Source organism: Lissotriton vulgaris, chromosome 9 (genome assembly GCF_964263255.1).
Source record: "Lissotriton vulgaris chromosome 9, aLisVul1.2, whole genome shotgun sequence".
NCBI lineage: Eukaryota > Metazoa > Chordata > Amphibia > Caudata > Salamandridae > Lissotriton > Lissotriton vulgaris.
The window spans coordinates 430,840,342-430,867,065 of NC_141697.1; the positions used below are offsets into that span (position 1 = coordinate 430,840,342).

Sequence of the window (26,724 nt, forward strand, 5' to 3'; positions counted from 1 at the left end):
GAACTAGTATCGGCTGTTCATATGAGAAAACCTAATGAAGCCAAAGGATTCCCTTCATCTGAGATGTTCCCTAAGTGCCATCTACTTTTACTGGTTTAGTACAAGCAGTGTGTCAGTGTATTGAGCACGGCAATTGCTCTCATAAACATGCACACAGCCACAGGCACCCACTACAAAGTAATAACACACACATTTAAACACACATACACCCGCAACCTCACAAACATACGGCTAAAAAACATCCACATTGAAAACGCCAAGAACTCGGACCTCCGCCATTGCAGAGACCTATTTGCTTTGACAATGCTTTTTAACAAGAGTGTTGTTATGTACAAACTCTGGTAATGAAAAGTAAAGTGAATTATGCGACACTCTTTTGGGTACAGGGAGTGTGAAAGGAACGGCTGTAGGATGTCAATTTTATGTAACACACAAGAAAATGTAAATTCCTGTAAATGAAATGTATTCATTCAGCAGTTAGGAAAGCAAAAATGAAATTTTTTGGTAATTATGAAGTGTAATGGACACACAGATTTTAGTAGCTTCAAAACAAATCAAGACACTATACTTGTTGATGCACAAATGATTATTCACTGAAATCCAATATAGTTTTATCACAGTAAAGCTGTATGTCTGTGCAGATTTAGTGGACATTTCAATGGAAGATGTGCGTTTTATAGATGACAGTGCTCTAATACGTAATGCTTAAGTCATGTCCATTAAAGCTAGGTGGGTCAATAAAGTCCGCCATTCTAAAAACTGGGCTGTGGTTCTAAAAACTTTGGTAAGTTTGGTCCTAAATGTATACCGGCGAGGAATATATCCTAAATATTTTTTTGATAAGCCCATAGAATTCACATCGAATGGATAGCTGTGTTTTCACATGTGCCTTTTCATTGTTCAGGATTTTCCCTGTAATCTAATTTTACAGTTTTTTTTGTGCCGAATTTTGCACTTGTGAGGCATTTGACCTATCTTGCAGTGAATTCTTTGCGCTCTGGGAGGTGCCAGTATTGCAACTGTACTGGTATAATTACTTTGTTTATATGCAACGCTTACGTTCCTCCCTATAATTCTGCTGGGGTAAGAATGTGCCCTCTTTTTGCATGGTTACCCCTACTTTTTGCTAAACTGCTGATGTACTTTGACTGAGTGTGCCCTGGGCTCCTGCCTAACAGGTACTCCGTGACTATGCTCTTTCCCTAAACTGCATTGAAGACAAAACCCAATTGGCACTCTTTGACCACAGGGCAATCACTTGTAAATGGTCCCACAGGTACCAAGGACACTGTGGCCAGGGAAGGCCCTTAAGGGTTGCATCACTTATTGTGCCATCTTAGATGCCCTGTACCTTTACATATACACACACTGCTGTTGCGTTTGCAAGCTGCGTGTTTTGGTGCAGAATGAAGTGAAGAGTCAATATGGCCCACATCCGTGTGCGCCATGCCTACAACCTACTGCCCTGGCAAGGTCCACCACTTCTCTAGCTGGGTGCACTATGCAAGTGGTGAGGGTACAGGTGCATGAGCCCTGTACCCCTACAGTGCCTAAGCCAATTCTTAGACATTGTAAGTGCAGTAATGCCATTAGGAGTATATGGTGCTAAGAGTTTGTCCTTACGAACTCCACAGTACCACAATGGCTTTACAAAAAACTGGGAAGCTGGACATCAAACTTCTCAACACATTAAACCCACACTGATGCCAGTGTGGGTTTTTATGAAAAATGCACACAGAGGGTATCTTAGAGAGGCCCCCTTAAAAACGACCGAACACTAGTGTCTAGGCTGAGTGGCTGCTTGCCATCTGCCACCACCAGACATGTTTTTGGACCCCTGGATTGAGAGCCTGCTGTTCTCTGGGGTCTGAAACTCTGCTCATCCTGGGATCAGGTGCCAACCCTCCTCCCGCAGGATGGGCAGGGCCCACGAAGGGGAAGCTTCAAAGGCTTGCAGCCTTTGTGAGCTTCTCCAGGCCCTTTGCTGCTTCCAGCAACTGGCCCCCACCGGTTCTGACCCCCACTTTGGGCGGGAGAATCGTCGGGAAAACCAAGTGAGTAATGGAGGTGTGCCACCGTTGCCAACCCCACCCTTCAGGTGGGGGAGGCAAGCTGAAAGCCAACTCTGTCTCTTCCTGGAGGACCCCCCTGACCAAGACTGGAGCTGGTACGAGAAACCCGACGCCTAAGGACACACCTGCACCGAAGTACCACAGCTGTTGGGTAGACCAACCGACGGCATCCCAACTTACTTCTCCAACCGGTGGTCACCTCCAGAAGATCTTCGTCCCCGAGCCTGCAGTCTTTGTTGAGACCGGAGAATCCGCATTGAAATGAACAGAGCACCCAACCCCTCAAACCAGCACCCTGCACCCAGCCGCCCCTGTCCACTGCGGGTGCCCTTTGTGTGCTAAACAGTATCCCCCTTTGCCCAGAGCCTAACACCAAGAGCTTTGCTCCCACAACCCAGTGGCCTGCTCTTAAGCAGCCACCAACTGGAGGCCCCCTATTCCCCCTTTGGATAACATTGGGCATTTGCACTCCGCACCCGGCCGCCCTAGTGTGGCTAGTGCATCTTTGACCTAGGGGAACCCTTGTTCTAACCCCAGAAACTCAACCCCAAAGACTAAGTACTTAACCGGTAACCTATAACTTCATTTCTCTCCATATGAATACATTGACTGTTTTTCTCTGAAAAATGTTTTGTGTGGAGTTGATTTGTATGGAAACCTGAAAAACTACAACTGTGCAAAACTGAGTTTACTTACCCTTTCTCTAGGAAATATCCCAGTGTGATATCTAGGCATATCACACTTGAGTAGAAAAAGTTATCTGAAGAGTAAACTAAAAAGTAATCTGCACAGTCATTTCGATATTTTGACTTCCCTGTATTTCAATCAAACTGCATTTGAACCTGCATTCAGTTGTAAACACTGCATAAGATTTTGCAAAGCATTTATTACACTTACCTGTGCCTGGCTTGGTTCTAGAAAAAAATAACTTAATGATAATTTTATACAAACAAAATTGGTCTGAGTTCAGTCTTTGAGTGCGTGACATCATTTGCTGATTGAGTGTGTACAACAAATGCTTACCACTATCCTCTTTTAAGCCTTACTCTTCACCCACACTACCACAGATAGAAAGGTGCTATCTACTTTTACCTCTGTCTACCTTTGGGGTTCCACTGGACTCTGTGAAACCTATTCCTCATTTTGGTATAGTATATACAGAGCCAGCTTCCTACGATCTTCACCTATACGTTTGTCAACCACGGTGGAGGAGGAGGAGGCAAAAACCCTTTGGCCAAAGTCCAATTTTACAAAGCAACATTGACTGTAGGATGATATTAACACACATTTTTCTAGGAAACAACAGCTTGTGTGCAGTAGGACCTGGGGAAAGAGTTTCTTCTACTGCCAACAGTGGCCCAGATGCGTTCCTCACCTTATTGCAAGGAACCTAGAGAGCAGACGTCTAGATTTTTACTTCATATTTTGTAGAAATAAATTCAGATATGTTACAAAGCGACATTGATTGTAACATTTCTGATATTAACACACAAATTTCTCTAGGCAACACCTGCTTATGCGCAGGAGGACCTGGAGGGAGAGTTTCTTCTACTGCCGACAGTGGCCCAGTTGCGTTCCTCACCTTATTGCAAGGAACCTAGAGAGCAGACGTCTGGATTTTTACATCATATTTTGTAGAAATAAATCCAGATACACTTTTTATTGACATTCCAGGTTATTTGACTTTTCGATCATCTGAGTAGTGAATACAGGTCTTTAGCTGTACAGTGGGAATTTGCAGACAATTAGTGTAGTACCTTCATGTATATGAGTTTAAAAAAGATGCATCAAGTGCGTTGGGCAGAAGAACAGCTGTGCACTTAGTACATGCAACACTTCTATAGGTCTTTGGCTCAGTCTGTGAGCACTAACCCGGAGTACCTCTGTCCTCCTTCCTCTTCTAGCCATTTTCACCACTGCAGTTGCACTCTATTGCACAAGTTGCTGTCTGTGTGATGTCCTGGAGCCTGTCTTTTGGGCATGCATATCCACTAGGGTGAGATGTACACGTCAAATCAGAGTTGCTATGACCTAGAGAATAAAAGGTGATACACTTGTGATAATGATTGTGAATAGAGTGCTTTTTATCCCCATTTCTTGTCAATTAGAGCACTTTGTTGATAAAAGAATGTAAATTAATAAATATATCAATAAGAGCCAAATTTAAACGGCACTCACAGATTCACAGAGAGATAGGACCTCAACCTCCCTGTTATTAACCCACCAGTTGCTCCTTGGTGACTTGGAACTCACATATATGATTCCAATCACACTTTGAACCATGCTGTATTGTATTGATCACTCAAAAGTATTTTGCTGATTTAACTTGGCATGTTTCATAACTTAGGGCCAGATGTACAAAGTATTTTTGAGTTCGTAGAATCGGGCTGTTTGTGACCACACAAATGCTTTTTGGGATGTACAAAGCCCAAATTGCGATTCGGTAACTTGTCACTGAATCCCACTCTGAGTTTTGTGATTCAGTATTTGGAAGGGGTGCGTTGAGGTAGTCTCTCCCTAATATCGAATTGGAAAGGTATTTGTATTTTCATTACTATTACTTTGGACTCATTGTAAGGTTTATCTTCCTTTGGAATACTGGAATTGGTCTAACAAACCAAATGTTTTTTAGGATTTTATCCTTTTGTAATAGTTTTTTTAAACTTTTGTGTTCGAGGCATGTGGGCTGCTAAATTCATATCTTAGCATTAGATCGCCACCTAGTGTTGGGTCCGGATGATCGCACATTGTTGTCCTGGAAGAGTCTTCGAAGTATCCTGAGATGGGTGGCTCCTCCCCTGGACTACAGTGCGCATGGGCATCGGCTCCATCCCCAGATTGTTTTTTTCCGCCATTGGGTTCGGATGCGGTCTCGACGTCTCTCCGTCGGAACCGAATAAACATCAATCTTTACGGCCAAAAGGCTTGGGTTCTTTACGTCGGTATTGTTTACAACGGTCTCGAGTTCTTCCGTCTCTCGGAGCCGGATTCAGCGGAGTTTGTAACACTCTTCGGACATCGAGGCCTTCTCATCGCGACTCGACAACAAGTTCCCAACATGGAGCGGAGTCCGTTTAAACTCTGTCCGCTCTGTGGGTCCAAATACCCACACATAGACGTGCATCCGGTCTGTAATAAATGCCTTTCGCCGGACCACGACGAAGGCAGTTGCAGGGCCTGTGCGAGTTTCAGGTCGAAGAAGACTCTCACGATTCGGCGCGCGGTGCGCCTTGTGGCCAAACAGGCGGCCCCGGATCCAGAAAACATCTTCGACGACCAAGAAGACGAGGACCAGAGCCATCATCTTCAAATCTCCCCGCCCGAGACGGAGGTCGAGGCCGGTCCGGAATATGACGACGACGGAGTCGTGGATCAAGACCTTGAATACGTCGACGAGGTAGGGGACGACAATATGGTTTATGGGGCCGCGGAAGATAGCTCAGGGGACGAGCTATGCCCCGAAGTTGACGGACATCAGGAGAGGGTCGCGGGATCGCCTGTCGGCCTTACCCAAGACCCTGGAGCGCAAGCCACGGCCTCGCCTGCTGGCCCGGCCACGGACACACTTGATGCGCCAAGGGTTTCGAAACCGAAACTGAAAGCAACGGTCTCGGCAGCACCTAAGATGGCCGACCCGAAACCGAAACCGAAAGTCAAGGACTCAAACGTCCCTAAGATGGCGGTCGTCACCGCAAAAACACCTACACCGGCAGCCTCATCGACTCCGTCGACCTCCGGTCCACAGAAGTCGAAGAAACACGGTGATTCCACAAGGTCAAAATCGGCGCCGGAGGAGAGATCCGCTAAAAAGAGTGGCACGCACAAAACTAGCGCGTCGGCGCCGGCAAAGCCAACCAAAGTAAGCGACACAGCCCCGGCTCCAACGGGGACATCTGCGCATCGCTCCAAGGACTCGGGGTCGGCGCCGTCCGTCCCTCCAAAGGAGCACCGGAACGTCGCTTCCGACGGCAAGGCCGCCTCGTCGGTGCCAAAGACATCAGTCACCGACGCATCTCTCGTTGCTTCTTCACTACAAAGAATTAGGGAGAAGGCTTTTTCTTCGTCGACGCCAGCGCCATCGACGCAGAAGGCGGCAGACGTCCCGGTCAAGCCCGCAAGTAAACTCCTCTTCCTTCTACCGCCAAAAGTGGCGCCAAAGGCCTTTTCATCGAAATCGACGCCAAAGAAGGCGGAATCTTCTGCGGCAGGGCCATCTTCGGGTCAGGTGCTCGACCAGGAAGAGGATTCGGAGTGTTTCATAGATGCGGACACGGGGAAGTTAACCCTTTACAAAAGAAAGATCACTTCGCAGCCGGTGGAATCCTATGTCATTCCCCTAAAGAAGAAAAAGTTTCCACAAGACGCCTCAGGCCTCATGGAACCTATCCAGCCTCCTATGGGAAGGAGCCCAACACCGTCTCCAGACCACTCTGAAGGTGAAGGCTATGGTGAAGATGAACAATACACGTTCCCAGTCAATGAGCCTGAGGCACAGCCAGATTCATATGATGTCATTGGGGACCAGGGCACCCAAGATATGGGAGAAGACCCACAGACTTTCAGTACACGTGCGTCCCCTACAGAGGATTCTACAGGTTTTCATGCACTCATTGAAAGGGCAGCTGCTAATCATGATGTGGACATGCATGCTGACCCAGTTGAGGAAGACTTTCTGTTCGACACCTTTGCAGTTTCGGAGAAAACTGTAAAGACACTGCCTATGCTCAAAGGGGTCCTCAAGCATGCTGCGGACATCTTTAAGGAGCCTACCAGGGCGAGGGTGGTCAATCCACGTATTGAAAAAAAGTACAGACCAGCGCCTGCGGACCCTGCATACATTCGAGGACAGTTGCCGCTTGACTCCCTGGTGGTCGCAAACGCACGCAAAAGGGCCAACTCCCAATCAACGGGTGAAGCTCCTCCCCCGGATAAGGAGTCCAAAGTGCTAGAGGCAGGAGGCAAAAGAGTGGCTGCGCAGGCTGCCAATTTCTGGCGTATTGCAAATACACAGGCACTACTGGCACGTTATGATAGATCACATTACGACACACTAGAGCAGATTGTGGAACACCTGCCTCCGCAGTTTCAAGAGGGCACCAAAATGATTATACAAGAAGGGCAACTGATCTCCAACGCGGCCATAAAGTGTGCGCTTGATGCCGCGGACACAGCCGCTAGGGCCATTAACACCAGTGTTATGCTCAGAAGGAAGGCGTGGCTCCGCATATCAGGGTTCAAACCTGACATTCAGACAACCATACTTAATCAACCAGTCAACCCGGATAGACTGTTTGGTCCAGATGTTGACACCACCCTGGAAAAAATTAAAAAAGATACTGAAACTGCTAAATCTATGGGGGCCCTACAATCACAGCAGTTTCGTGGCAATAATTTTCGTCGCTCAGGTGCCCGTGGAGTCACCAGAGGACAGTTGGGTCAGCAGTCACAGTTCCCTAGAGGTGGAGCACAATCCTCGTACCCCAAACAAAACAAGAGGGGCTACAGGGGAAACAGCAACAAAGGACGCGGCAAAGGAGGCAACAATTCACGCTCCTCTGCCCCAAGCAGCCAGTGACTCGCTGTCACTGCCCCCCGACCACTTAACACCTGTCGGGGGGAGAATACAGCAGTTCCTGCCCGTCTGGATCAACATCACCACAGACAGGTGGGTGCGACAGCTTATCCAGTACGGTTATTGTCTAGAGTTAAAATCCACTCCACCCAACATTCCACCAAGGCAAAGGCCTATGTCCGCAGAGCACTTGCACTTATTGCAGCAGGAAGTGTTGGTGATGCTGCAAAAAGGAGCAATCGAGCTCGTGCCAGTGGGGGAGGAAGGCACAGGGGTCTATTCCCTGTACTTCCTCATTCCAAAGAAGGATGGATCTCTCAGACCAATTCTGGATCTCCGTCCCCTCAATCTGTACATACTGTCAGAGCATTTCCACATGCTTACACTCCAACAGATTCTTCCTATGTTAAACAAAGGAGACTTCTTAGCAACCTTAGATCTCAAGGATGCTTATTTCCACATTCCGCTACACCCGTCCCACAGGAAGTACCTCAGGTTCACTATCCAGGGCACGCATTATCAGTTCAAAGTCCTACCCTTCGGAGTCACAACTGCCCCAAGGGTGTTTACCAAGTGTCTGGCGACAGTGGCAGCGCACCTCAGGAGGCAGAACATCCATGTCTATCCCTACCTCGACGACTGGCTCGTTCAAGCCAGGTCGGAACAGCAGTGCGCCGCGGACATGTCAACTACCATTCATCTCCTTCACGACCTGGGTTTCTCGTTGAATTACCCAAAGTCACACCTTCAGCCGGCACATGTCCGGCAGTTTCTGGGTGCGTCAATCAATACCCTGACGGCCAAGGCGCAACCAAACCAGGTCAGGATAGACGGCATACAGTCTCTAATCCAAAAATTCAGACCGGGACACTCACTGCCAGCAAGAGTGTTCATGCAGTTGATAGGCATGATGGCCTCCTGCATCTTCATAGTCCCGCACGCACGGTTGCATATGCGCCCGCTCCAGGAGTGCTTAGCAAATCAGTGGACACAGGCTCAGGGACAATTAACAGACCTAGTGTTGGTTACCAGTCGGGCATACAACTCTCTGCATTGGTGGACTCCACACAACCTTTGCAAGGGCCGACTGTTCCAGGAGCCAGTGCCACAGGTTATCCTGACAACGGACGCATCTCTCCAGGGATGGGGAGCTCATCTGCTCACTTACACAGTGCAGGGACTATGGACGACGCAGCAACAGAAGATGCACATCAACTATCTAGAACTGATGGCGATCTTCATGGCGCTCAAGTCCTTCATTGTACATCTGTGCAACAAGGTGGTGTTAGTCCGGACGGACAACATGACCGCGATGTACTACATCCAAAAGCAGGGGGGCACCCACTCACCACAGCTGTCTCACCTGGCTCAGAGCATGTGGAAGTGGGCCATTCAGAGAAACATCTTCCTCATGGCAGAACACCTCCCAGGGAAGGACAATCAGATGGCGGATCTGCTCAGCAGATACAGCCATCAAATGCACGAGTGGGAGATACATCCATCGGTACTCCAGCCGTACTTCCAAAGGTGGGGTCGTCCAGACATAGACCTGTTCGCCACAAGGGAGAACACAAAATGCCAAAGCTTCGCCGCCAGGTTCCCACACCCCCAATCGCAGGGCAATGCGATATGGATGAACTGGTCAGGCAAATTTGCTTACGCTTTTCCCCCGACACCTCTGATACCACTGGTGGCGAGAAAACTACGGCAACACTCGATGACACTTATCCTAGTTGCTCCAACGTGGGCGCGCCAAGCCTGGTACACCACGTTCCTCGAACTCTCAGTGGTGCCGCATCAAAGACTGCGCCTCACGCCCAGACTTCTGACGCAGAACCATGGAGAAATTCAGCATCCAGATCCGCAACAGCTCAACCTGGCGATCTGGCTCCTGAAGTCTTAGAGTTTGGATACCTCAACCTACCTCCTGAATGCATGAACATCATCAAGGAGGCGAGGAAGCCGTCAACCAGAGCATGCTATGCCGCAAAGTGGAAGCGTTTTGTCATTTACTGTGCGGACAATGACATAAACCCGCTAGATGCATCTATCCCTAACATCATTTGCTATCTGTTACACCTTTATAAGTGCAAACTAGCGTTCACTTCTATTCGGATACACCTATCCGCCATCGCAGCTTACCTTCAAAACAGGCAGCATCTCTCAGTCTTCAGGGTGCCTGCCATTAAAGCGTTTCTTGAAGGTCTGAAACGAGTCATTCCCCCAAGAACACCGCCAGCTCCGGTGTGGAACCTCAATGTGGTCCTCACCAGACTGATGGGACCACCATTTGAGCCACTGCACTCGTGTGAACTGCAATTCCTGTCGTGGAAAGTTGCTTTCCTAATTGCGATTACGTCACTAAGGCGGGTTAGTGAGCTGCAAGCGCTCACAATACAAGAGCCTTTCATTCAAATTCATCCAAATAGGGTAGTGCTACGTACTAACCCCAAGTTCCTTCCAAAGGTGGTGTCACATTTTCATCTCAACCAAACTATCGATTTGCCGGCATTCTTCCAGAACCCACAGACAGTGGCAGAAAGAATGCTCCATACGTTAGACGTACGGAGGGCATTGATGTACTACATAGACAGGACACAACACTTTAGGAAGACGAAACAACTCTTTGTTGCCTTCTCACCACAACACAAAGGCAACCCGATTTCCAAAGCGGGAATAGCCAGATGGATTGTTAAGTGCATTCAAATCTGTTATCAAAAAGCCAAGCGCACTTTAACAATACCCCCAAAGGCACACTCCACACGCAAGTTGGGGGCATCCATGGCTTTCCTAGGAAACATTCCTCTAGAGGACATTTGCAGAGCAGCCACGTGGGTTACACCACATACCTTTACAAAACACTACTGTGTTGATGTACATTCCAAACAGCAAGCGGCTGTAGGGCAGGCTGTTCTCAAAACACTTTTTCAGGTTTCTACAGCTGGCACGGGCAACCGCCGCTAATGGAGGGACTGCTATGTATTCTATGCTAAGATATGAATTTAGCAGCCCACATGCCTCGAACTGAATATGCTACTTACCAGTATGCATCTGTTCTTGGCATGTAGGGCTGCTAACATTCATATCGCCCACCCTCCTCCCCGGTGCCCGTCGCAGCTGCAGATATACTATTGTATTCAATCATTAGCATGGACATCCTTTACACTTTTCACTCCATCCTCTGCCACAATGGCGAAAAACAATCTGGGGATGGAGCCGATGCCCATGCGCACTGTAGTCCAGGGGAGGAGCCACCCATCTCAGGATACTTCGAAGACTCTTCCAGGACAACAATGTGCGATCATCCGGACCCAACACTAGGTGGCGATCTAATGCTAAGATATGAATGTTAGCAGCCCTACATGCCAAGAACAGATGCATACTGGTAAGTAGCATATTCAATATGTATAGATCATTGATCATATGATGATTACTTTTTCCAGCCTTGAATAAGTCTAAGTGTAAGACGAAACACGTGTTGGCAAATCTTGTGCTGGGAATCTTTGCAAAAACAATAAAAAGTGAATGAATTACCTCCTGGAAACGTCTTTCGACTATTTAAATATTTTGCATACCTGTGGTCTCATTGGATTGTCCTTATCAATACCTGTCAAAGAAATATATTTGTATTAAGAACTGGTTCATTACCTGTCCAATACTGTACTTGGATTGTCAAACATATTAATGGGTGTGCTGTAACAGCTTTTTGTCTAGTGTAACACCATCCCCGTGTTAGCTGCGATTCCTAATGAGTCACAAAGTGCAGCCTACCTCCTTAATAATCATGAGGTAGGTCTATTTGCGACCCAGAAATTGAGATTTCTTAATTGTGATTTGCAGGAAATCGCAACGTAGAAATCGCTATTCAGAAGTTTCGTACATCTAGCCCTTAATAACTGACACAGGGGTTGGAGCAAGGTGAAAGACTGATTTGCGTCAGCCACCACACCCCCACCACCCCCCTCTTTCGTGATGCACACAAAAGGATGACGATGCTCTGCAGTTTTTAGACTTCGAATGGTGCGTAAAGGCCGTGCAGATGGCAAAATGTTTTTTAAAGATTAAACAATGTTTAAGATACATTTGTTTCGAAATGCATGATAAACTGAGTAAAAGTGCATGCGATTTATCAGATTCATGTTAACATCCTTAATGTACACTGTTTTCCATCTAGATTGTATCTGCAGTGCAGTATTGCCATCAAAAACGTATTGTTCATAGGGATCTCAAGGTAGGTAAAATGCGATTGTTTCGCTCCATACCTGTACCCTTCAAAGTAACCCTGTTTTATAGGTAAAAGTATTTTGTGTACAGTGTGTTCATCTTCTATATTCATTTAATATTATCAGGAAGCTTTACTTTTATATCTGTAATGGAAGATAACGTATGAGACTATTGACATTCTTAAGGTGAAAGACTAATGTAATCAAATAGAATCATAGAATAACAAAATACGGGTAACGTAATAGCAGTAGGCTGCAACCTAATCATAGAGCTAAAGTGTACGCTAATGTTCGAGGCATGTGGGCTGCTGAATTCATATCTGTGCATAGTCCGCCACCTAGTGTTGGGTCCGGATGATTGCACATTGTTGTCCTGGAAGAGTCTTCGAAGTATCACGAGATAGGTGGCTCCTCCCCTGGACTACAGTGCGCATGGGCATCGCCTCCATCCCCAGATTGTTTTTTTCCGCCATCGGGTTCGGATGTGTTTTCGGTTCCCTCTATCGGGACCGATAGTTTGTTCTACTTTCACTCGAGGCCAAAAGGTCTTTAGGCTGGGCGTCGGTATAGTTGCGTTCGGGTTTCTTACTGACTCTCAGCTCCGATCTCCTACTGCCCCTCCACGTGCTTTCGACGCGGACGGGCCTACACTACACACTTGCTATGGAGCGGACGCCATTCAAGAAGTGTCCGCTGTGTCACTCGAAATATTCGCACCTTGACGTGCACCCCGTGTGCAATACATGCTTGTCACCGAATCACCGTGAGGACACTTGCATGGCGTGTTCGAAATTTAGGAGTAAGAAAACTTTAAAGATTCGCCGGGCTAATCGGCTCCAGGCTCAATTGTCGGCTTCGGCACCCCCACCTGATGACATCTTCCAGGAATCGGTTGAGGGAGAAGACGACGTACAAGAATCGGACTCTGGCCCCGCGTCCGAAGAAGAGACCGGCGACGCGGGTGATGAGGCCTATGACGAAGTCTCCGACGAGGTAGGGGACGACGACCGGGCTTGTCCCGCAATGGGTGATAGCTCGGACGAAGAGCATCCCCAACAAGACTCCGGGGTTACTCCCCGTTATACGGCCCAGGTCGAGGGATCGCCTTCGGGCCTTACCCAAGATCTAACAACCAGTCCTACGTCCCCGCCTCCGGGCCCGGTCACGGACATTTCTAACAAGAAACCGAAAGTGAAGCCAACTGGTCTCGCACCCTCTGATGCGAAACCGAAACCAAAAGTGGCGCTGGTGAAAAAGGTTCTGGAGGCGTCAACTTCCACGAAACCCAAAATGGCCGACTTGAAGAGCCACGCCAAAATGGCTGACCAGAAGAGCCGCGCCAAAATGGCCGACCCGAAGCCATCTGGGTCGGCGCCGAAGGTGAAGGCGTCCGATGCGGCGGCGTCGGCACCGAAAGGGGTCGCGGACCCGAAGACGGCTTCTAAAAAGCGTCACGCCGACAGTGCGCCAGGCCATGGGGCGTCGGCGCCGAAGAAGAGGCTTACCGCCGAACAAGCTCTCGAAGACGAGGAGTCGCTCGAGTCGTTTCAGCCCTCGGCATCCCTTACAAAGAGGGTGGGAGAATCCTTACGACGGATCCAGCAGGCTGTGGTTCCCAGCCAGGACCCTGTAGTGCCTAGGCCCACGACGAAGCCTGCCAAGGAACAAACGCCCATTCGTTTTACCCTTCCTCCCAAGTCGGCGCCGAAGGCCTTCGCGCCTAAGCAGAGCGGACGCTCTCGGGAAATATTGACGCCGAAGGCTGCCTTGGTGGTGTCAAAGCTTCGGCTCCAGCCGCTCGCGGTGGAGGAACGTCGTGAGGTGCACATCGACGCCAACACCGGAAAATTGTCGCTCCTCAAACGGAAGATTACATCGGAGCCGGCCTTGGAACCTTTTAAGATTCCACTCAAGAGCAAAAAGTACTCTGCGGACTCTTCGGCTCTGATGGAACCACTGTCTCCACAAGCCCTGGAACACTCGCCGGCCCATTCCCCCGTGCCTGATGTCGACGAGGAAGAGGCCGAGTACACCTATCCTGCGTACTCGGATCCGGACGAGGAGCAGGTGCCCTGGACAGCAGGAGACGACACAAACGACCCGCAGTCGGGGCAGGACACTCAACTTTTCGCCGCAAAGACGTCCCCGACAGAGGACTCGGCGGCGTTCAATGCATTAATAGAGAGAGCTGCGGCGAACCATGACGTCGAGCTGCGACTTTTTGGTCGACACCTTCTCGGTAGCCGAAAAGCAAGTCAAGACACTACCAATGCTTAAAGGGGTGCTGAAGCATGCACAGGAGGTGTTCAAGGAGCCCACCCGGGCGCGGGTGGTCAATCCTCGCATCGACAGGAAGTATAAAGCGGCGCCCACGGATCCCACTTATATTAAGGGACACTTGCCATTGGACTCCCTGGTGGTTTCCAACGCTCGAAAAAGGGCAAATTCGCACACAACTGGTGACGCTCCTCCCCCTGACAAAGAATCCAAAATCTTTGAGGCATCAGGCAAACGCATTGCTGCACAGGCAGCAAACATCTGGAGGATCTCTAACACTCAAGCCCTGCTCGCACGTTATGATAGGGCCCATTATGACACATTAGAGGCCATCCTTCAACACTTGCCTGACCAATATAAAGAGGCGGGGGAGATGCTCATTCAGGAGGGTAAACTCATTACGAATGCGTCCATCAAATGTGCCCTAGATGTGGCAGACACTGCCTCCAGGGCTATCAATACAAGTGTTTTACTTAGACGTCATGCCTGGCTTCGAATTTCAGGGTTCAAACCCGACATACAGACCACAATATTGGGGCAAACAGTGAATCCTGACCATCTGTTCGGCCCAGAGGTGGATGCCTCCCTAGAAAAAATGAAAAAGGATACTGAAACTGCCAAATCTATGGGAGCTTTACAAAGCCAGCAGTTTCGGGGTGGTTCTTTTCGCCGCTCCAATTCAAGAGGCACCTCAAGGGGACAGGCATCCCAATCCACACAATACTACAAGGGTAACTCCCAGTCCTCGTATAACAACAACAAGGGCAGGGGTGGCTACAGAGGCAACAATATCAAAGGCAGGGGACGTGGAAACAATGCATCCAGGTCCACCACCACCAACAAGCAGTGACGTCTTGTCACTTCCCCCCGATCACACGACACCTGTCGGGGGGAGACTACAGCAGTTCCTGCCGGCGTGGAGATCCATCACCACGGACAGGTGGGTGAGGTCTCTTATCCAGTACGGGTACTGTCTAGAACTTACGTCCATTCCACCGGACATACCGCCAAGAAGCCGTGCTATGTCCGACGAGCACTTGACCTTGTTGCAGCAAGAAGTTCTGGTCATGCTGCAAAAAGGGGCAATAGAGCTCGTTCCATTGCAAGAACAGGGAACGGGGGTTTACTCCCTGTATTTTCTGATCCCCAAAAAGGACGGATCACTCAGGCCGATCCTGGACCTCAGGCCCCTGAACTGGTACATCAACTCGGAGCACTTCCATATGCTCACATTGCAGCAGGTGCTTCCCCTGCTTCAACAGGGGGACTTCCTAGCAACGCTGGATCTGAAGGATGCCTATTTTCATATTCCCCTGCATCCTTCCCACAGAAGGTATCTCAGATTCAAGATTTTAGACCAGCATTACCAGTTCAGAGTCCTGCCGTTCGGGGTCACCACGGCACCGAGAGTGTTTACAAAATGCCTAGCGACTGTGGCGGCGCATCTCCGTCGCCAGCACGTCCATGTCTTTCCATACCTAGACGATTGGCTTATTCAGGCAAAGACGGAACAGCAGTGCGTAGACCACGTGTCACGCACCATTCACCTCCTGCACGATCTGGGATTCTCTCTGAACTACCCAAAGTCCCATCTCCAGCCTGCCCACGTGCGACAGTATCTGGGCGCGACAATCAACACTCTGGCAGCCACTGCGCAGCCAAGTTCAGTCAGAATCGCCAGTATCCAGGCTCTGATCCAACGATTCAGACCCCAACACTCGCTTCCAGCGAGGGTGTTCATGCAGTTGATAGGCATGATGGCCTCCTGCATCTCCATTGTCCCGCACGCGAGACTACATATGCGTCCGCTTCAGGAGTGCCTTGCACGTCAGTGGACTCAGGCTCATGGGCAACTGACAGACCTAGTGTTGGTGAGCGGTCGGGCGTACAACTCTCTGCATTGGTGGAATCCACAAAACCTTTGCAAGGGCCGACCATTCCAAGAGCCTGTCCCACAGATCATCCTGACGACGGACGCCTCTCTCCAGGGATGGGGAGCGCATGTACTCCACTACACTGTGCAGGGACTATGGACACTTCAGCAAAGGAAGATGCACATCAATGTGTTGGAACTGATGGCAATCTTCATGGCCCTAAAGGCGTTCAAAGTACATCTGTGCAACAAGGTCGTGTTGATCCGGACGGACAACATGACGGCCATGTACTACATCCAGAAGCAGGGAGGTACACCCTCTCCACAGCTGTCTCATCTGGCTCAGAGCATGTGGAAGTGGGCCATTCAGAGGAACATCTTCCTCATGGCAGAGCATCTCCCGGGCAAGGACAATCAAATGGCAGATCTGCTCAGCAGGCACAGCCATCAGATGCACGAGTGGGAGATACATCCATCAGTACTCCAACCGTACTTCCAAAGGTGGGGTCATCCAGAGATAGACCTGTTCGCCACAAAGGAGAACGCAAAATGCCAAAGCTTCGCCGCCAGATTCCCACACCCCCAATCACAGGGCAATGCGATGTGGATGAACTGGTCAGGCAGATTTGCGTACGCTTTTCCCCCAGCACCTCTGATACCGCTGGTGGCACGCAAGCTCAGGCAACACTCGATGACGCTCATCCTGGTTGCTCCAACGTGGGCTCGCCAACCATGGTACACCACGTTTCTGGAACTCTCCGTGGTACCGCATCAGAGGCTTCATCTCACTCCCAGCCTTCTGACGCAGAGCCATGGCGACATTCAGCACCCAGATCCGCAACAGCTCAACCTGGCGATCTGGCTCCTGAAGTCCTAGAGTTTGGCTACCTCAATCTTCCTCCCGATTGCATGGACATCATTCGGGAGGCAAGGAAGCCCACTACTAGAGCTTGTTATGCGGCTAAATGGAAGAGGTTTGTCATCTACTGTGTTAACCACGACATTGACCCGCTAGATGCTTCCATTCAGAACATCATCTGTTACCTTTTTCACCTGTATCGGTGTAATCTAGCGTACTCTTCCATCCGCATTCACCTGTCTGCTATGGCAGCATACCTCCAGAATAGGCAGCACCTGTCACTCTTTAAGGTCCCTGCTATCAAGGCCTTTCTGGAAGGACTCAAAAGGGTCATTCCACCAAGGACCCCACCAGCTCCAGAATGGAACCTCAATGTCGTTCTTACAAGGCTGATGGGTCCTCCCTTTGAGCCACTGCACTCTTGTGAGCTCCAGTTTTTGACTTGGAAGGTGGCGTTCTTAGTAGCAGTTACGTCGCTGCGGAGGGTGAGCGAGCTGCAGGCGCTCACCATCCAAGAACCTTTCTTCCAAATACATGCTAACAAGGTGGTGCTCCGCACTAACCCAAAATTCTTACCCAAAGTAGTCTCACAGTTCCACATGAACCAAACAATTGAATTGCCAGTGTTTTTCCAAAACCCAGAGACGCTGGCGGAGCGTATGCTCCACACTCTTGATGTGAAAAGGGCCTTGATGTACTATGTGGACAGGACAAAAGATTTCCGCAAAACCAAACAACTCTTTGTTGCTTTTGCCACACATCACAAGGGAAATGCGATCTCCAAAGCGGGGATTGCTAGATGGATAGTAAAGTGCATTCAGATCTGTTACGCTAAAGCTAAGCGCACTCTCACTATCCCACCAAGGGCCCACTCCACTAGGAAGCTGGGGGCCTCTATGGCCTTCCTGGGTAACATTCCCTTAGAAGACATCTGTAGAGCAGCCACATGGTCTACCACACATACCTTCACTAAGCACTACTGTGTAGACGTGCATTCCAGGCAGCAGGCAGCTGTTGGTCAGGCTGTTCTAAAAACGCTTTTTCAAACTGCTGCAGCTGGCACGGGCGGCCGCCGTTAATGGAGGGACTGCTATGTATTCTATGCACAGATATGAATTCAGCAGCCCACATGCCTCGAACTGCAAATGCTACTTACCAGTATGCATCTGTTCTTGGCATGTAGGGCTGCTGACATTCATATCGCCCACCCTCCTCCCCGGCGCCTGTAGCAGCTGCAGTATTTATTCATATACACATATGCTCATAGCATGGTCATCACTCACTTTCTTCACTCCATCTCTGCCAATGGCTAAAAACAATCTGGGGATGGAGGCGATGCCCATGCGCACTGTAGTCCAGGGGAGGAGCCACCTATCTCGTGATACTTCGAAGACTCTTCCAGGACAACAATGTGCAATCATCCGGACCCAACACTAGGTGGCGGACTATGCACAGATATGAATGTCAGCAGCCCTACATGCCAAGAACAGATGCATACTGGTAAGTAGCATTTGCATTATTGTGACTAGAATCTACGCAAATGATTTTTAGATCACGGATTGCTCATTTCTGGTTGTGTTTCGCAACTGTTGTATTTTTAATTAAGTTTTGCTCAAACCCAATGATATAATTGTTTATAAAAGATACAGAGCATACAAGTCAATTAACTCGTTTTTTAGAGCAAGTTTACCAATTTTCCTCCCCACGCACTGGGCCCTGGCGCGAGTAAACGAGTACTGAGTTGCGTGAACCGGGTGATTTCTTGCACGCCACTATGAGTAATTCGGGGGGGTGACTTCACACCACTGCTGACCATGTACCTGACTTACCACAGGCACATTATTCCTGATGGATCAGGAGCTAGCAGGGGATAGGAGACAGGGTTCCTAGGAAGAATTTCACTTTATAAACCAAAATACATTTATCCACACTATATGTTATGAAATGAACACAGACACCTGATGAGTTTAAAGTTTTATCGAAAGATTTCAGAATGAATATGCCAAAAGGACAAGCCAAATACACAATAAAACATCTAGAGTAAAAATTAATACCACAATGTAACTATGGATTAGGGCAAGTATCATTAGAAAAATTGAGAACACTGATAAGCAATAGGCTATTCACCGCAAACTTAAACTAGGGCAAGGGACATGAAACAGGACCTAATGAGTACTTAACTAGGCTAGTTATTCTATTCTTACTGAATTTCACTGCAAACATGCTAAGGGGAAGGGGAAAAATGGAACATACTACTATATATGACAATTTAATAATGTCCTATTGGGTGGGGAAAAAGTGGAACAATTCTAATAAACAATTGCATATAAGTTGCCATCAAGGCAATAGGGCAGTATCACAGGCAAGAGTGCTTTATTAAGGAAAAAGAGAGAGAGAGAGAAAGAGAGAGAGAAAAGACGTAAACCCACTGATTGATATTTACCTAATTAGGAATGAGGACTAACCCTGGCCACGGGTCAGTTTGGAAAGACGGGGACAAGGACCCTCAAGGAATGGAATACCAGAATGCGAGCAGGTACAGCTCACGGACAGTCAGGACAGGATACTCCTCAGGTTTGGGTCAGGGCTGGGCTCACCAAGGTACGACCAACACCCACAGCTTCGGATGCAACGCCTGCGTTACCCCTCTCTGCAAGTAATCCACCAATAACCCCGATTGGGTTTTCGAATTTCCCCAGCAAAGTGCTTCGCCAGCACTTAAGACTATTTCCACCCCTAGGAGATTGTGGAAAGCATGGGCAGAGTGCTCCGCAGCACTCTAGATTGAGCACCTATAGAGTTCGTAGGGTCAGTGACAGGTCTGCTACTCGGACAAGTCGGACAATTTCTCTATGCTACCCTAGGACAATTATACGATTTGGGGACCCTTAGACCACCCACTAATGTTGCAAGTGACAATTTCCCACATTATGATTGGTCAGGAGAGGTGATGCGGTCATTGTCGCCTCCTAGAATTCAGTGTTCCCATCATAAATAATAATTTTTGCATACCCGCCCCTTGGGTTCAAGTTCCCAAGCATAGGAATACAGAAAACAATACAAGTGCATAGCATATAGCAGCAGTGTTGCTTCGCTCAAGGTAAGATTCAGACTCCTGGAGAGGGTTTCCCAGGCGCATTGGGCTTCAGGAGCCAGCTGGCTTGTTTTAGCTTCTGCGCAGTGAGGTTTCTCCCAGGTCACATGACAGGTTTCAGAGGAGCTTCATCATGGCGTAGCTCAAGTATGCCCCAGCCCCCAGAGACTCGGTACATGAAAAGTAAGCGAGAACAAATTAGAATCATACATAAAACTAATCACACTGTATACCGTTATAGACTTTAACACACCCCTTATTTTATAACATCTGTAGTATTAAAGCTTAGTGCGAAAAGACAGATAGGCAAAAGCAGCAGTAGCAAGCTGAGAGCGTGGTGAGAGACAAGCGGCCATTTTCGCATCAGTGCGCATGAGCAATACAATCCCTCCAAAATGCGAGTGCGTCACATCACATGGGTATGACCGACGCATGCGCAGACTGGATTTCTGCAAAAGCAGCCGTTTCCTTAGTGCAAGCATTGTGAGGATGAAAAGACACAAAGGCAAGCCTCTCGGGGACACCCGCGTGTTGGGGAAATTGCTAAATAAATGACGGACAGTGGGATTAATACGATTATGCATTAGGCGAGGTTCATGAGTGGGAGCAAGTCGCTTTACACGCGAATCCTTGCTCCATCACTAGCTGGTATCAGTAGAAGAGCCAGGTCTTCTGTCCCTTTAAAATGAACACATGATTCAAAATGCTGGTTGAAATTGCATATAACTTGTGAAACATCACAAAAAGGCTCCCATCAATATTCTGCCATACCATAATGATAGTTTCCTCGTCTATGGTTTTCCTCACTGGGCAGGTTCACTTTTAACTTGCTTATGTTTTTTTTTATCCAACAAAGTATATTTTGTTTACCTTGCATGCCCAGCTAATACTCATTGAAAAATAGAAGGTACCAGACTCAGTTGAACCCAGGAAATTAATGACTGGACTTTCTCCTAATATTAAAAAAACAAACAAACTCTGCACTGTACAGTATTAGGAGTCTGTAGCGCATGTTGTTTGGTCTTTCAATATGGCTGTATTGAATAGATTATAAATATATAAAAAACAGTATTGGGGTTTGTTTTGTTAAATACAGGTCAGTGGCTTGGCCTTACTGTTGGGAGCCCGAACCCAGTGGTGTTATTACTAGTGGACTGCAGCACCTTTTATACCACGCACTACTGTATCTAAGTAAACATGGTTTCAGGCATATCCTCTGTAGCTTGACTGCTGCAGTGTGACCTGTTAATAATCCCTTTTAAATATTAAGTCGACTGTATGTGAGCATTTTAGCCCACAAGGGTGCATGATATTTAAAAGTGGGACATTTGAAAATCGAAAGTACATATTAAAATGCTAAATGTATCTTGGGAATGGAACCAGCTAGAAAAATAAGTAAACCACGATTTTTAATTGTTGTTAAAAATCTAATTTGGTTGTAACGTCTAGTTTTTTTAATAAACATTAAGGTAAAATAACTTTCAGAAAGTTATCCTTTACTGGCCTGACCTTTCGGAAGACCACTTAACATATGCCTCTGTCAGCGCCAGCCTATCCTCCGCCATGAATATGTGTGAAATGCTGCCAAAGAGTAAAGAATTGGCTGAACTGAATGGACAGAGCTTCCTTCGCTGAACTACGCAGAGTATAGATTTGGGGTCTCCAACCTTTTCTGTAATAAGAGCTACTTATGGTAAATAAAAATTCTCCCAAGCTACTAAAATTATTTGAGATGTTCTAGACCAAATCAGACGGGATTACATTAGTGGCCATCATATGCACGTTTACCAGCAGCAATTACCTCTGCGCGTCGGCCACGGTTACTAGCAATAATGCGAAAATGCTTTGTCAATGTGGAATGTCTCTACATTGGTAATACATATCCGCTATACATGCAATGCCCTGCCACCAAGTTATTATTAGTAAAACATCTAGCCTACACCATTTAAGTTTTCTCCCTCAAATATCAGGTTTAAATATATATTAGGAATTCAACCATTTTTTTCCATACATCAGCATATGAGTTCTGAAAATACACACATTTTAACTCACATACATGCTTTTCAATTTTTGTACACATATATTAATTCAACCAAGCACAAGTTTCTAATTTAGTCAACTAGGCTAACACACAGTTATTTCCAGATGCCTGGAGAGCTACCAGTAGCCCATGAGCTTCTAGTTGGAGGAACCTGGTATAGATGGTGGGGGATGTGGACATCATTCTTGACACTTCAGTGACACACATCCTGCTGGACAGGTCTGTTGAGCCCCATGTAACATGTGAGACACACTTGAAAAGGACAGACCATGATGCTAAGACAATTTTTATGGATTCCTTTTCGCTGAAGGATCGTGCTTTTGCCCTACTGGAATACTGTCTGGATTTGTTGTGGGCAACTGGATTTTAGTGCTAAATCTAGGAGAACACTAGGATTGCCATTGTACACTGCCCTCATATACACCCAGCCTTCAGAGCCCAAGTTGAGTGGGGCAGAAGAATTTTACCATCTTGAAAATGCCAGGACACAGCATTTTGGTACTGTTTGAAGTAAAGTAAACAGGGCCTGCTTGCTTTAGGTAGATAGGGTAGGTGATAGATGGGGTTACCCTTGGGAACTTTAACCCTTGTTTGTTGTCAAGCCAGTCAAGCACTTAGGTTTAAAGTATGTACAAATGCCCTTTATATAACTGCTTTATAAACTCTTCAAGTCCCATCTCATGTATTAATTTTTGTATTTTACTTCCATTACTTCCTAGCCCCAATTCTGCTGCTGCCTATGTTCTCTTAAACCACCTGGCATATTTTGAGTCACCTGTGTGTTATCAGTGGACCATACTTTATTTCTGCATGGCTATGAAAACCTATGCTGCCCTACCCCTGTTTGTTTTCTGGTTTTCATTGTTTTCAACAGTTTTGGGGTTACAATTGTGCATGGCCACTGAAAGGGTTCCGTGTGTTTTGTTTGCTATCTAAGCTGTATGGGTGCCCTCCTGAATGATAGCTGTGTACCCCCTTTTCTGAGTAAGCGTGTCTTCCTCTCTAGCAACACAAGCTATGTGATGACTTGATGGTGGTAATAGTGGATTTCTAGTCTGTGGTGGAGGCTTTGTTCAACTGTACTTCTGTAGTGGGACCAAGCACCAGTTTGTGCATATAAAAGGTCTCCTCAGGCCTGTAACATTAGCCTTCTCGCATGAAAAAGTCAAAGGGCCATCAGTGGTGTTCATGGTTGAATAAAGGTCTTTTGAACCCCACCAGCACAAAATGGTATTTTCATTTGTGTTGAACTAGTGATGTCCATCTCTGTCAACGCACTCTTTTCCTTAACCCCTTCGATGCTTGTGACGGAACCATTCCGTCATCAGTCACGGCTGAGCTGTGCTGATGACGGAATGGTTCCGTTACGACCACACCCTGTTCTAGAATGTCCAGCACAGGGGAAAAATTCAAGTAGCAGCCAAGGTGTTAATGCACATAAACTGGCGCCTGTTCCCACAACCGGTGTATCTGGTAGGTATGTGAGTTATCTCGCTTTTTCCTTAGCTTTTATGTAGATTTACCCTTTAGGTACTAAACTCAACCCTTTCCCCTTTTCTTATATTGTGCCCATCTCCCTTTTCAAGGACTATCCAGACTGAGGTCAATGTACATACCACCAGCCCAAACTAATGTTGTGGACTATAGACGGAGAGGCTTTTGAAAGAAGCACACCTTCTGGTTGATTCTGGCACCTCTCCTAAACATGCACTGACCCACTCAGCTAGAACTAGGTTTATCTTTGTTGCCCATTCTCCACGAACTTACACTTCTTTATAAGGAAGGAAGACCACTGACCAAAAGCGGAACCCTTGTTTAGTTGCCATTCTTCTTGAGGCTAGATGTCTGGCCATGAAAACACGTGGAGTCGTCCTGCATTAATGACCTGGGAACATACTTGACCTATCGGCCTTCAGGAAAAGATAGACTGCACCTGCTATGATGAGTTCACCAGAATCTGAGGTAGACAGTTACACGTTCCAGGTAGCTGTAAGGACTGTCATTCGGCTAGCCTGTTGAACTGAGCATGTCTAGGATCCACGTGGTTGACTGTGCCCAATGAACCTGGATGAAAAAAGATTAAGGGGGTTGAAGGCCAGCTTCTCCCCATTCATCTTTAAGAGGGTGAGCCTGCAGTCTCTTCCCCTTTAAATAAACATGGCCTGCTTTAACCATAAAGGACCAAGAGACAAACTGTGTTCAAACCCTGGCATGGGGACCAATCTATTATACTAGAGGTGACCCTGATTCCATAACTGGTTGAACTAGTGATACTCCTGTGAATCTGTGTATATTGCAGGTTAAAATCTGTTTCCTTTTCTGGTGCGTCACATTCAGTCTGACCTCATTCATGGGGACAAAGGGGCAAAGAAGAACTTCAGGGTCCCACCCTTGGTGCATGAGGTAGGGTCACTGTGTGTCCTGGTGTCCGTGTCGCTGTGGCTAAGCAAACTGGACCTACTACAACCCTTTTTAGGTCTCGCCTATGCAGCGCGCATGCGCTTTATAGGAGGGCCTTTAGCCGTCACTCTTCACTTTTCAAGCACACACTCGTGCTTGTGGCGGCATCCATCTTGCGGGAGCGCCACAAGCACAAGTGCAGTGCTTGAAAAAGTGAAGACTGCTCTCCCGCGCTGCTGCGCGCCTTTTTTACTTTCAGCGCGAGCTATCAGCGCGAGGCTACACATCCTGGCACTTTCACTTTCGTTCGCTTGCTGTTATTGTGATCCCCCTTTCTCAGTCACTTCGCTCCTCTTAAACGCTTGTTATGTGTAGCATGTGCTAAACCCTTTTATTTTTCTTAAAGAAAATATTATGTACACATACAGAGGGCTTTGGGTCCTCTTTATTCAGCCACTGGAATATTTTACTCCAGCTCTTTCAGCCACTGTCGTCAGCCATTGTCAATCACATCTTTAATCTTATCATAGTAGTATTTAGTTCTCACTGTTCTCGGGGCGTTTTGGGGGGTTATCCTTTAGGTCCCATCAGGAACTATTTTATATCTCAGATGTATGGTCAAGGGCCCCCCTTTTCGTCATTTTTTGTTAATTGTGTCAAACATGCATATTCTTCATAAAGCTGTTCAGCTTTCTCACTTAATTACGTTTTCTGGCGTTTAAGCCCGCGTATGAGCCCTACCATTCATTGGCCACCCCACTAGCAAGACTCTTTTTACATAGTGACAACTGTCACTCAAAGATGAAAAACGGTTTGCAAGTTCACTCACAAAATACGTGATCTTGTGAGACTTCTGCCATGCATCATGGGGTCATGCAGCAGGATGTCCATCACGGCCAGGAATGCCAAGTTTTTGTAATTCACCCTGCCACTTGCAGTTGGTCATGGCAATGAGCCTGGCACCAATATGAAAAGTTGTCGCTACTGCAGTTCAGCACACCTGGAGACCTCTGAGCCACTGTTATCCTGCATTATGAAAGTCCATGAGTCTAGTTTATGACTCACAAAGAGTGTCTCCGGTTTTTACAGAATCTGCATAGAAGAAATCCATTGATACAGCTTTGCCATGTGCAGACTTCCCTTGGCATGTAGCAGATTCACGTGATTCATCCTTACTTTTCCCCAACTCCTTTTCCCACACTCTGAACAGTGATTGGCCACTCCTTCTGACTCATCGGTATTCGTCATTTTCCATCTAGTTGTCCCCAGACCAGACTGTTTTTGCAGCGTGATCCACTGTCCATGGCACAATTGGTATACTAGGGCCTTAGAATTAGGCGATGTTGGGAAAGAACTGGGTCTTAAACAGCATCCGTCCTTTGGTGAATAGCACAGCCAACCACTCTGATATCTTGATGCAATACTGCAGGTTTTCAGTTTCCAGAAGTGAACAAGTAGGGACTATACAATACCAGCCTTTCTTCACCTACCACCTACCTAGTCTTTCTCCCCGTACTCACACATATCATGAACCCTGCTCTCTGCACCCTCCCCCATGGCTTACCAGCCTCCAGGTGCTGAAGAGACACTTGTGATGTCCCCTTCTCATCTCTTTACAGCATTCTCTGGGTGAGGGCTTCCGACGTCAGCACTTGCAGAGTCTCACCAGCACATCCCACCGCATGCATGGCTAGCGCATGCGCCGATTATGCACCAATGCCCAGAGCTCTTGTAGAGCCAACCAGCACTCGTGACACAGACAGCCCATGCCACCTGTCCTGGGATGAGTTATCGTATTTGCCTGAAAGTACTGGCAAATTCAATAGGTCTGTCTTATAAGTACAAATACTTGCCAAACTTTGGGATTTTCCGGTGCTCGTTACAAGTTATTGTAGACCTTGCAAAGAACATCTGGTAATTGAATAGATCTCGCAATAAGTAACCCTTTGCTGGCAGCTTCTGTTGAGAACTCAATATATATTTGCAATTGACCAGAAAGTGAGATATTACACTACTATAAGCTATGGGGTGTGTCTCAGTCTTTATTTAGTGTATTAAATGTATTAAAACGTAATATTTGTGATTTCGGACCCTGATTGGCTGACACCACGGAGTCCAACAAACTGCTTTCACAAGGGTATGCTCTGATTCACTTTTTAGCAGCTTGGAATACACAAAGACTACTCTTTCAGATATAAAGATCTGAAAGAAATATGTTAGTGTTAGATTCCTTACCTTAGAATATCCCCAGGCGTCAGGCTGGATCAGGAAAAATTTTCATCAGTACTACTCTTGCGCATCAATAGGCGTCGT

General features: G+C 47.4%; 1 protein-coding gene across 2 annotated transcripts in view; it reads left to right on the top strand.

The window, feature by feature from the left end:
- Window positions 1-26,724, top strand: part of MARK3 (microtubule affinity regulating kinase 3) — a 669,509-nt gene that overhangs the window by 197,051 nt on the left and 445,734 nt on the right. For both annotated transcript variants that reach the window (XM_086937855.1, XM_086937856.1), the window contains exon 7: window positions 11,819-11,875. In XM_086937855.1, coding sequence (XP_086793981.1) covers window positions 11,819-11,875 — 57 coding nt within the window. The remainder of the gene's footprint in view (window positions 1-11,818; window positions 11,876-26,724) is intronic.